Source organism: Eumetopias jubatus, unplaced genomic scaffold, assembly GCF_037043125.1.
Source record: "Eumetopias jubatus isolate StellerSeaLion01/CBP00866 unplaced genomic scaffold, mEumJub1_p1.0 scaffold_10, whole genome shotgun sequence".
NCBI lineage: Eukaryota > Metazoa > Chordata > Mammalia > Carnivora > Otariidae > Eumetopias > Eumetopias jubatus.
Window position 1 is genome coordinate 56,064,997 of NW_028274816.1, and position 13,124 is coordinate 56,078,120.

The 13,124-nt window shown below is 44.0% G+C and overlaps 1 protein-coding gene across 1 annotated transcript in view; it reads left to right on the top strand.

Annotated features, from left to right (window-relative positions):
• Positions 1 to 13,124, top strand: part of ARHGAP35 (Rho GTPase activating protein 35) — a 121,794-nt gene that overhangs the window by 59,366 nt on the left and 49,304 nt on the right. Inside the window, exon 3 of the mRNA XM_028087928.2 lies at positions 1,306 to 1,450. Coding sequence (XP_027943729.1) covers positions 1,306 to 1,450 — 145 coding nt within the window. The remainder of the gene's footprint in view (positions 1 to 1,305; positions 1,451 to 13,124) is intronic.

The window sequence follows — 13,124 nt, forward strand, 5'->3', positions numbered from 1 at the left end:
ACATTTGTAATAAATCTGCCCTTCTGATTTGGTCTCATTAACTTGGAAATGAAATGGAATTGCTGGAGCTGCACCTGAGTCCATTTACCTTGATCCTCTTTGGTTACCCTCCTCCTTAGTAGATATTTTACCAAAAGGCCAAATTTTCAGGTGTATTTCTGTGGCTTTTAGGAAACTTACCATTTGTTTGGAGTATTTTTTCCTCATGTGAACTTCAAAATAAAAGGATTGAATAATTTTGGAGCAGAGTATCTCAATAGTGTTTATGAGCATGAGCTTTGGAGACAGACCCTCATGGGTTTGAATCCTAGCCATGTCACTGACTAGTTGTGTCATTTAGGTGCGTGGGACATTTTTCCTCGGTAAAGTGGAATGTCATGAGATTTATTTTTTATTTTTTTTAAGATTTTTTTATTTATTTGAGAGAGAGAATGAGAAATAGAGAGCACGAGAGGGAAGAGGGTCAGAGGGAGAAGCAGACTCGCCGCTGAGCAGGGAGTCCGATGCGGGACTCGATCCCGGGACTCCAGGATCATGACCTGAGCCGAAGGCAGTTGCTTAACCAACTGAGCCACCCAGGAGTCCCGGAATGTCATGAGATTTAAAAAAAAAAAATAGTATGTGGACTTGCTTGGTACCTAGTGAGCCCTCAAGTAGTTGTTACTGCTGCTGCTCGTGTTCCCGATGAAAGGGACTGCCGGAAAAGAGACAAGTATTCTCTTCTTAGTCCTGTTTGATAACTTGCTTTTACCCTTTCCTAATTCCAGAGCCACTGAGAATTAACCCCAGGCCAGTCTAGCAAAGGAAATTCTCCCTTGGAGCTTTCAGCCCTGCAGAATGTGTGCTCTATTTCTTTTCTGGAAAGAGGAAATTACTCATTCTCAATTCCATCTTTTATCTTTTTAAAGATTTTAGCCATGTTTGAGTATATAACATTCATTATCCATATGGGATGTTTGGAAAACTTCCTGTTTACTCCAGGGCACCCCTGATAAAGGATGTGTGGATAGTCATCTCATTGTTACTAACTAAACACGGCCTGCTTTTTATAAACACCTTTGTTTGGATAATGCAGTCTCACACTTGAGGTGTGACTCTATGTCAACTTGCTGGCATCTTGTGTGATATTTGGAGGCTAGAAAATACGAAATTAGTGAGATGAGCAAGTGGGTCTCTATCCTGTTTGGAGTCTTTCCAGCAGTTTCCACAGCACCGTGAGTTCCCTTCTGGAAGCCTTACCGATGTTTGAGCTGCGTGTTGATACTCACTTTGTTTCTGTGCTTTCTTTTCTCTTTCCTGTAACAGAAACCAAAGCCCAAACCCCGGCCATCCATCACAAAGGCAACCTGGGAGAGTAACTATTTTGGGGTGCCCTTGACAACTGTCGTGACCCCAGAGAAGCCCATCCCTGTGTTTATCGAGCGATGTATTGAGTACATTGAAGCTACAGGTAAGAGCGCGACGCAGAGCCGAGGACGGCTTTCACTGTCTGCGGGCTGTTCCCAGAGGCCGGAGTCGTCGGGGCGCAGGGCTCCTCTCTCCGGAGTGCGAGAGGCTTTCTGAGAAGGAGCTGAGCAGTCTGCTCAGCGGTCAGCCCTGCGGGTCCTCTATTGGCATGTAGTTCTGAGGCTGTCACTCAGGATCCGTTAGACCTTTCAGTGCGCGGAGCATCCTGTTCTCAGGACTGCAGCTGGGGCTGGTGCTAGATGCCGTCTCCATGCCCCCTCAGCTGCCTGTCAGAGCCGGCAGCCTGTCTGTCGCAGTCCCCGCGGGTCTGTCAGCTGTTCAAGGGCCGGGGAAGGGTCGTATTACCGTTGCATCTGCAGCATCACACTGGACACAAATGCTAGTGTAGTTTGGCTTAAGACAGCGAAGGAGTGGTTGTGACTGTTACAGCCCTTGGCCATTGAGCAGGTGCCTGAGATTCATTATTGACAGCATTTTTTTCCTGAGGTCAAAAACCAGCGAGGATCCTTGGATATCTTCTGGTCAGGCAGCTCTCTTTCAACTCCACCGACAACTTGGTGTTATCATGAAGACCCGCTGTCTTAATAGTTTCCACGTTCTTGAAGTGACAAAATTTTCCCTGTGTTGGAAACATTTATTTCGTTCATTTAGTGTGATCCCATAACATGTCTCTTCGTCCTCTCTTTTGAAACCTCTGGAACTTCCGTTTTCATGCCATTGTTTCCCTTGGTTTTCTCCTGGGCACTTTCAGAGCTGATGAGTTTGAGGAGACGGTGGTATAGCAGGCACATGGTTATGTCAGTTCTTGAGCATTAACAGTTGGGCTCAAGAGTATAGGCTTAAACTAATTTGAAACCAAGGTAGGGATTAGAGCCTTCCTCTGTGTTCTTTCTGATTCCAGTGTTATCTGTGATGATACTAAGTATTGTGTGGTGTGCACAGCCTCCCAGGCATCCTATTAAGCTGCATGACAGTGTTAATATTTACTTAGGATGTGCCAAATCAGGGAAAATACGTTTCAAGTTGAAGCCTGCTAAAGACTTTGTAGTTATTTCCAGGGTTTTCTCTGCAGCACACAGGGGTTGAATCACAGTAAGCACTTTGCCTAATCATAGCAGATCTGCAGCTTTGTTTATTAGTTCATTCTGTTCCCAAAGGCTTTTCTCAGTGTCCATCTTTTTGACACTGGTTTTATATCCATTTCTTTCTGGCTCCTCTCCCTTGGGCAAGGAGAAAATCTACACAAAGATTTGGTGACTTCAGGTGACCGAAGCCTCTACTTGTTGACCTAGCACTTCACAGAGACAGTTTGTGTCATCTCAGGGAGGGGGAGGGCACTTTTTCCTGAACTTTTTGTTTTGAAGTTATTTTAGATTTATTGGAAAGGCACAAAAATTATAAGTTTAAACAAATTGAAAGTTAGAAAAATCCCCAGGTTCCTTAAATGTATTTTACCAGTTTCCCCATACCATTCTTTCTGTATATATTCATATCTTTTTTTCTGAAATGTTTGAAAGTTTGCAGATCTGATGCACCTTTACTTCTAACTACCTCCATGGGTATTTTCTAAAAACATTCTCTTACATAATCACCAAGCAGCTATCACACTTAGGACATTAACACCGACCCAGCACTAAGCTACCTAATCTGTGGATATTTTCATTTCATCAGTTGTCCCAGTAATGTCCTTTATAGCAAAACACAAAAATTGTTTTGGGCCAGGAGCTAACCCTGGACCACATGATAGGCTTACTTGTCAAGGCTCTAGTCTCTTTTAATCTAGAACAGTTTAGTCTATCCATGTTTCATGGCCTTGATAGTTTTTTTTTGTTGTTGTTGTTGTTGTTGTTTAAAGCTTTTATTTATTTGACAGAGAGAGAGAAAGCAGGGGGAGCAGCAGAGGGAGAGGGAGAAGCAGGCTCCTGGCTGAGCAGCGAGCCCGATGCGGGGCTCGATCCCAGGACCCTGAGATCATGACCTGAGCCGAAGGCAGATGCTTAACCGACTGAGCCACCCAGGTGCCCCTAGGCCTTGATAATTTTGAATAATACAGATAAGTTATTTTGTAATAGGTTCCTCCTCAGTTTGGTGCTTTTTGTTTGTTTTTGGGGTGTTTTCCTCACGGTTAGGTTCATACTTGCACCTGGGGCAGAAACAGCAGGGAAGTGATGCCGTGTCCTTCTCGATGCATCACATCATGTGGCACATGATGTCAGTTTGTCCCATCACTGGCAGCATTCACTTTGATCACTTGGTTAAGGTGATGTGGTATGTACTAAGCTTCTCTACTGCAAAGCTACTCTTTGCCCGTAGTTTTACTCCTTGATTCCTTCAGCATTTATTAGTTGGTTTTCTCTTGTCAGGGAGAGCTTTCCCTTCTCAGGGGGAGCCTTGTGTGAATGGTCTCCTCAAGTGGCTCACCTGTGGTAGCCCAAGGTGCTGGGATGTTACCCAGATGCCCTCTAGCTGGGCACATCAGTGGTCTTGACCTACCCCACCCACCTTGCTTCTTTCACTCTTAGCCTGTGATTCACTTTTTGCTCTCCACTGATAAAATTATGCTTCTCCTTGCCCTTCTGCTTATGAATCCTTTCGGATATAAGACTTCACCACCAGCCACTACCAAGCTGCTGCTTTTCTTAAAGCTCTGTGAGACTGTGCCACTGTCTGCCCTGTCACCCAGAGCTTGGCGCTTCAGGGTCATCTCCAGTCAGCTCCCAAGTCTGTCACTTGTGCTTCATCATCTCTTGGCTTTGTCCCCTCCATTTCATTTCTGCTTCCCCATCATCACCCTCCGCAGTCCATCCTGATTACATGACAGTTCCTCTACCAAAAAGCTCTTCTTGCTGCCTCCTTGCCTACCAGACATGGGCCGCAGTCTTGCCTCCTCCCATACACAGTACTGTTATGCTTGTCTGCCTGCCTTCCTGCCCCCCTGCCCGCCTTCCTCTGTCCCTCTCTCCCTTCACTCTTCCTTTTCTCTCCCCCACTTTCTGTTTTAACTACAACAAGCATTAATTTTTAAATTGTCTTATAAGAATACAAGCTGAATGCTTTATTTTTCCATTTTTTAAATTTAAGTTAATTAATATATAATGTATTATTGGTTTCAGAGGTAGAGGTCAGGATTCAGCAGTCTTATGTAGTACCCAGTGCTCATTACATCACATGCCCTCCTTAATGTCTGTCATCCAGTTACCCCATCCCCCCAGCCCCTCTCCACCGCAGCAACCCTCAGTTTGTTCCCTATGATTAAGAGTCTCTTATGGATTGTCTCCCTCTCTGGTTTCATCTTGTTTTATTTTTTCCTCTCTTCCCCTATGATTCTGTTTTGTTTCTTAAATTCCACATATGAGTGAGATCATATGATAATTGTCTTTCTCTGACTGACTTATTTCACTTAGCCTAATACCCTTTAGTTCTATCCATGTCGTTGCAAATGGCAAGATTTCATTTTTTTGATGGCTGAGTAGTATTCCATTGTGGATACATACCATGTCTTCTTTATCCATTCTTCTGTCGATGGACATCTGGGCTCTTTGCATAGTTTGGCTATTGTGGACATTGCTGCTATCAACATTGGGGTGCAGGTGCCCCTTCGGGTCACTACATTTGTATCTCTGGGGTAAATACCCAGTAGTGCAATTGCTGGGTTGTAGGGTAGCTCTATTTTCAACTTTTTGCGGAACCTCCATATTGTTTTCTCAGGTGGCTGCATCAGCTTGCATTCCCACCAGCAGAATTTCTTGGTACTTCTCTGCTTTGTCTGTGTTCTTCGTGTAGTGTGGAATGTATCCCGCATCCCTCCTTGCCTCTGGAACTTCCCTCGTTCTTCCAAGACTCCCCAGCCCCAGTAGCCCTTTGAATGTAACCTCCCTGCTAGTTCTCAGGCACATTTCAACTTGCTGAGAATAGGATTCTCTGTTCTTGTCTCCTGAGTGTGGCACACAATATACATTACCTGTTGATTAAGTGAGTGGTGTTCAACCTGGAATACCTTAATTCCATTGTCTTCCCCTTCCTCCCTCCCTCCCTCCCTCCCTCCCTCCTTTTAAATTTTGGTTATATGCATCGCCTCGTTGGCATTAGTTTGTACTTTTGTAGAATTTCGGGAAAAAAATTAAACCTGGTATCTATGAATTTAGCGTGTGTGTGTGGGGGGTGGATTGTGTGCTCTTTTCCCTAAAAGAATTTTTTTCCTCTTCATAAAATTTAGGCATGTTTACAGTAGAAATTCACCAAATGACAAAAACTGTGAAAAAGAATTTAAAGAGTCATTGATCTTCCACTTAGTGAATACCACTTTTAATGGTCTGCTGTATTTCCTTATAGCCTTGTTTCTCTGCATATGTGTGTTGGTTTTTACTTTTACATAATTCAGAATATGCAGTATGATAGTTCTCAAAAAATTTTTAGCATAACTTAGATGTGGCAAAAGAGCCCTGAGTTTACCAGCTTACCTACTCCTGTTTTCCTGCAGGAAAAGAATTCAGTAACCAGGAGGTGGGTTGGAGGACCATTTTTTGAGAATCACTGCTTTTTTTTTTTTTAAGATTTTATTTATTTATTTGACAGAGAAACACAGTGAGAGAGGGAACACGAGCAGGGGGAGTGGGAGACGGAGAAGCAGGCCTCCTGCAGAGCAGAGAGCCCGATGCGGGGCTCGATCCCAGGACCCTGGGATCATGACCCGAGCCAAAGGCAGATGCCTAACGACTAAGCCACCCAGGCGCCCCAAGAATCACTGCTTTTTAAACCAGACATTGCTTTGTGAGCATGCTCCCTGTCATTAACTACTTCATGAGAATATGACTTTTTTTTTAATTTGAAGAGCAACCGGTTTTATTAAGTATTCATGAATCGGGCAGCACCCCATCTAGCATGCAGAGGGGATCTCCCTCAAAGAATATGACATTTAATTGCTGCATAATGTTCCAGGAAAGTGCTGGATCACAGATCATTTAACCATTCCCCTGTTTGGGGGCTCCTATAGCATTTTCTTCTGATGTACTTAATACTTAAAGAAGCAGATCAGCTAGGACAGGCATTTTGGAGTAGTGATATCGAGCTTCAGATCTGCAGTTAGACCAGGTTTGGAATCATTGTTCTGCCATTTGCTCATCTGTAAACTGGGGGTGATGACAGGATGTGCCTCCAGGGGCAGCCTCTAGGGTTCCGGGGGACTTGCACTGAGGCGCTGAATGTGGCATGTGGCCCAGGCAAGGGCTCAGTGTGCGCCGGTTGTCACTGTAGCTTCACCACGTGTCCATTTGGTTCTTGTTGCAACTGCCCATCAGACTCTGCCGTTAAATGTAAATGTCCATGACTTTTCTCCCCAGCTTCTGAATTGTGAGTAGTATGATGATCACTCAGTATTCACCGGGGGTTAACATTTTGCCACATTTGCCCTTTGTTCCCCTAATTTTTATTGTTGTTAAACCATTTGAGAATAAGCTGCACTCCTAAAAATCTCAGCGTTTATCCCTAAGCTTAAGGAGTTTCTCCTCTATAACTGCAATAACATTATCACTTTTAAGAATAATAGCATTAATTCCGTAGTATTTCACATATGTTCCATGTTTAAATTTACTCAGTTGACTTAAAACTATCTCTTACAGCTGAGATTTTGTTCTAAGATCCAAGCAGTGTTCATAGTACATTTGGCTGTTGCTTCCTTTGTCCCTTTCAGTCCAGAATAGTTCTCTTTGCCTTTTGTCTTGTTTTGAATGATGACCTTATTTGAAAAGTCTAGACAGTTGTCTTGTAGAATGTCCCCTTGCGTGGTGTGCTGTCTGTACCTCTCCATCATCCTCAGCTCCCTTCTGACACCACCCATGGCTACCTCCTCATGTGGCTTCTGTCTGAGCAGAGGCCTGGAACTGATGAGACTGTGGTGAATGAGTGAATGAATTATGGATTAGGTGTTTTCCCAGGTCTGACTAACTTATACTGAACTTGCACTTAAGGAGAGCCTCTGCTGCCACCTGACCTCCCCATCCCATCTCCCTCTCTTGCTCATGATAGAAATCGTCCTATGACTCGTTTCCGTGTGGTAATTGAGGCAGTTCATCTAGCTGATTGGAGAGGACACTCCAGATGAAACGTGTTTGCCAGGTCTGTCCTAAGCAGTTGAGTCAAAAGTCAGTTTTTGTATCTTTCTTATACACCTGGGCACTTTGCCTGTCCTGGCAATAAAATATTGCATCATCACTTTCAAAGGCAGTACTCACACTCCTGACCACCGTGGTGGGAACAAAATCCAGAAAGAAGCCCCTTTCCTGTGTGCCTCAGGGCCTCAGTTGCTCCCTACCCCTTCACAGCCAGGGTCCCGGCCGGCAGCAGTGCCAAAAACCTACTTGCCAAGACCTTGCATTGGAGAGGCAGGAGCGTGAGTGTTGTGAATTGGGACATCTTGAACCATCCCATCACCTTATTTTTTCTAATTACAAGAGTCATAAACTTGCTCACCGTAAAAAATTATAAATACAGATATATAACAAAGTGACAGTCCTTTAATCCCTATCTCTGGAAGTAATCTGCAGTAGTTGAATTATGTTTTCTGCTAATATTACCCCCCCCCCCCGCAATGCTTAAAAATAGAAGATCATGTGCATACCGTTCTGAAGCTTGTATTTTGTTTTAATTTTACACTGTATATACCTTGGGGGCATCATCTTTATAATTCCATCTCCGGGCCAACTGTATTTTAATCTTAGACCTGAGAAGAGGGTGGGCAGGAGTTGGGGCGGCGGGGGATAGGGGTGGGAGAGAAGCTTTGTTTGCCGGCAGCCTGACATTCCAGGGGTTGCCCGCAGCAGGCACCTATGACTGCCTTGTTTCCTCCTCATACTTGGTGAGTAAATTGCCAGTTCCTTCTAGACACAGACCAGAAGGAAAAGATCGCTGCCTTCTCCCCTCAAAATTTGCTGCTCCTGCAGTCACCAGGACCCTGTTGGAGCTCTCCAGAGCCCCATATTCTTAGGGCTTCTGCTAACATTGCGGGTGGAGATTGGTTTTGGGTTGCATCTGTCTTTTTTCCCGAGCTTTCTGACCAGTTCACTTAGCCTCGTTTCATATTTCCTAAAATTGGAACGTGTTTAAGAAATGGCGAGTAGGTAGAACAGCTTTTGGATTGATTTGCAGATGCTTTGAGCCCAGCCCAGGCTCAGAGAGCACCTCTGTGCTTGCTGTGCTGATAGGATCACAGCTTTTCACTTTCTGCTCTAGTTCCGTGATCAGGTTGGAAGAGGGCATGGATCTTCTGCAGCTGCTCTGGGGTCACCGCCGGAGGTCAGACTGACTTTATATTTCTGGTTAGAACACTTTCTTCCCCCAGTTTTCCTCCACATGGAAAATTGTCAGGGCAGTGGAGCCCCTGACTTGACTCCCTTCTATAGTAGTGTGACTCCCGAGTGAAAAGAGAACATTGGCCAAGCTCATCTGAGCTCTCCGATGCATGGTAGGAAGTAGGAATATTCAGTCCTGGCCAGAGTTCATCTCGCTGGAGGACTCACTTTTATTTTTATTTTAGATTTTATTTATTTGACACAGAGAGACACAGCAAGAGAGGGAACACAAGCAAGGGGAGTGGGAGTGAGGGAGAAACAGGCTTCATGTTTCGAGCAGGGAGCCCGATGAGGGGCTCGATCCCAGGACCCTGGGATCATGACCTGAGTAGAAGGCAGACGCTTAACGACTGAGCCACCCAGGTGCCCCTGGAGGACTTAACTTTTAGAGTCCACTCACAGTCCTCCTGTATTACCTAGTATGCTATCTTTACACCTCACTGTGGTCACAAAATAGTTTTAAATCCCAGTTTTTTGTTTTTTTTTTTTTTTAATTTCTGTTAAGCTTTATTTTATTTTTATTAACGTATAATATATTATTTGTTTCAGGGGTACAGGTCTGTGATTCATCAGTCTTACACAATTCACAGAGCTCACTATAGCACATACCCTCCCCAATGTCCATCACCCAGCCACCCCATCCCCGCAACCCCCCCCTCCACTCCAACAACCTTCAGTTTGTTTGCTTAAGTTGTTTGATTAAGAGTCTCTTACAGTTTGTCTCCCTCTCTGGTTTCGTCTTGTTTCATTTTTCCCTCCTTTTCCCTATGATCCTCGTCTTTATCAAATTCCTCATATCAGTGAGATCATATGATAATTGTCTTTCTCTGACTGACTTATTTCACTTAGCATAATACCCTCTGGTTCCATCCATGTCGTTGCAAATGGCAAGATTTCCATTTTTTTTGATGCTTGCATAATATTCCAGTGTGTGTGTGTGTGTGTGTGTGTGTGTGTGTGTGTGTGTATACACATATATACCACATCTTCTTTATCCATTCATCTGCTGATGGACATCTAGGCTCTTTGCATAGTTTGGCTATTGTGGACATTGCTGCTATAAACATTGTGGTGCAGGTGCCCCTTCGGGTCACTACATTTGTATCTTTGGGGTAAATAGCCAGTAGTGCAATTGCTGGATCATAAGGTAGCTCTATTTTCAACTTTTTGAGGAACTCCATACTGTTTTCCAGAGTGGCTGCACCAGCTTGCATTGCCACCTTTCTCTGCATCCTCGCCAACATCTGTCATTTCCTGACTTGCTAATTTTAGCCATTCTGACTGGTGTGAGGTGGTATCTCATTGAGGTTTTGATTTGTATTTCCCTGATTCCAAGTGATGTTGAGCACTTTTTCATGTGTCTGTTGGCCATTTGGATGTCTTCTTTGCAGAAATGTCTGTTCCTGTCTTCTGCCTATTTCTTGATTGGATTATTTGTTCTTTGGGTGTTGAGTTTGATAAGTTCTTTATACATTTTGGATACTAGCCCTTTATCTGATATATCATTTGCAAATATCTTCTCCCATTCTTTCGGTTGTCTTTTGGTTTTGTTGACTGTTTCCTTTGCTGTGCAACAGCTTTTTATCTTGATGAAGTCCCAATAGTTCTTTTTTGCCCTTGCTCCCCTTGCCTTTGGCGATGTTTCTAGGAAGAAGTTGCTGTGGCTAAGGTTGAAGAGGTTGCTCAAGGATTTTGATGGATTCCTGTGTCACATTTAGGTCTTTCATCCATTTTGAGTCTGTTTTTGTGTGTGGTGTAAGGAAATGGTCCAGTTTCATTCTTCTGCATGTGGCTGTCCAATTTTACCAACACCATTTGTTGAAGAGACTGTCTTTTTTTCCACTGGACGTTCTTTCCTGCTTTGTCAAAGATTAGTTGACCATAGAGTTGAGGGTCCATTTCTGGACTCTCTATTCTGTTCCATTGATCTATGTGTCTGGTTTTGTGCCAGTACCATACTGTCTTGATGATGACAGCTTTGTAATAGAGCTTGAAGTCTGGAATTTTGATGCCCCCAGCCTTGCTTTTCTTTTTTCAACATTCCTCTGGCTATTCGGGGTCTTTTCTGGTTCCTATACAAATTTTAGGATTATTTGTTCCGTTTCTTTGAAAAAAGTTGATGGTAATGTGTAGATTGCCCTAGGTAGCATAGACATTTTCACAATATTTGTTCTTCCAATCCATGAGCATGGAACATATTTCCATTTTCTGGCCCAGTTTTGAGCCAGAGTGTGGGAAGGGAGAAACATCCATGTTCTACAGCATAGAAACCCCCTGAGGGAGCTTCCAAGTGTCACTGCCCCCCATCCCGGGAGGTCCAGTATCCTGGAGGCTGAACGCCTCATGCCCTGCTTGTCTGGGCACTGCTGCATGTATTCCCCAGGCCTGTGGACTCGCTTGTCGGCCATGAACTAAAAATACCATTCTCTAGGAATGATTTTTCTGAATAATGTGTGAGACTAAACCTGCTTGGCCCCTCTTTCTGTGATCTTTAACCTTTTTCTTTTGGCAGTGGGAGCGGGCAGGGTGGCAGCTTCCAGGCTTCCTTGACTGCAGGGACTTTCTCGTTCCACGGGGACACACTGAAATTAAGCTGCACTAACAAAACCATGGCCTACCAGATATTAATACGGTATGGTCTGAATGCATTATAATTCAAGATGTAGAAGAGGGGCCTTCTTTGATTTCCCATCTAATAGTCCTTTTCTTAATTACTTTGCTTACTAAGAGGTGACCAATTACACTAGCAAGTGCCACAGAGGGCTGAGAAAAAAAAAATTGTTCTCAGGGAGAAGCAGTTTCATGTGGGCAGAAGGCCCCTCTTCTACATCTTGAATTATAATGCATTCAGACCATACCGTATTAATATCTGGTAGGCCATGGTTTTGTTAGTGCAGCTTAATTTCAGTGTGTCCCCGTGGAACGAGAAAGTCCCTGCAGTCAAGGAAGCCTGGAAGCTGTTTAAAATAATAATGCCAAAGATGGTCTGCCATCCCATTAACTCTCCCCATTCTCTATTCCTGACACATTTATTGAGTGCTTGCTATGATCCATGCATTGTACTGGGCACTTGGCATATGTGACCTCATTTCACAAGAGATTGTTTTGTTGCTCCAAGAACCCAGATGCGGCAGGAAGCTGGCCCTTGGGAGGGGTCAGTGTCTTTTATCAACCATAGGGAGACCCCAGTGTCAATAAAGTGCAGGGCTAGCCTGGCTGGAGAGAAGGTGGCAGCCTTAACAATCTCTTCCACTACTCTCCTGGAAGGACTCTTACCTGGTGACAGGACTGGGGCACTGCTTTTCAAGGTAGCACCTACCTGGGCAGGATATTGCAGCTGAAATTCATATTTCTTATTTTTTTCTTTTCAAATCTTTATTTAAATTCTAGTTAGTTAACATCATATATATTTTCAAACCCCTTTCCTGCAGAGCCCGGAATTGAGCCACAGAACAGAGCTTTGGGGTTTCAGTGCTTGCACTTAGCTGGCTGTGTAATGCAAGAGGGGCCTCTTTATTTGCCTTCTGGGGCACTGCTCCTCAATGGGCAACAGAATCAGGTCAAGCTTGACCTCTCTGGTTTAGTAGGAGAATGCAGGATACAATGCCCAGTGGTTATAGAAAGATAGAAACTTCCTGGTAAGTCATTAGTAGGTCTAAAAATTTTTAGCTAACTGTCTTTTTGTTGGGGTTGGGGGAGGTCTGCAGATTTCATTCATTCAACAGGTATTTACTGACTTCATATTCATGAAGCCCCTCCTGTATGCTAGGAACTGGGTTGAACTAAAGTATCCCCCATGATGTCCGAGGGTGGGAGAGTTAGACATAATCACACAAATGCGTAATTAATTCAGGCAAAGAACATTGTTGGATTTTAAAATCACGGGGGAATTTAATGAGTAACAGGACGAAGTAAGGCTGTGGAGCAGTCAGAACCCTCACACACTGCTGCTGAGAATATAAAAGGGTAGACTGCCCTTTGGAAAACTCTTTGGCAGTTTATTAAAAGCTAAATGTACACTCACCATCCTCCTAGGTATTTGCCCGAGAGAAAGGAAAACAAAACATATTCACACAAAGACTTGTACTCAGCTGTTTCTAGCAGCTTTGTTCATGAGAGCCCCAAACTGACACCCAGTGTCCGTCAACAGGTGAATAAACAAACTGGTCCGTCCATCTACTGGAATAGTACTCCGGAGCCAAAAGGAAGAATTACAGCTACACACAGCAGCATGGTTGGATCTTAAAAGCATTATATGCTGAGAGTGATTCAGGCAGACACACAAGACTACAAATTCTGATTCCATTTATA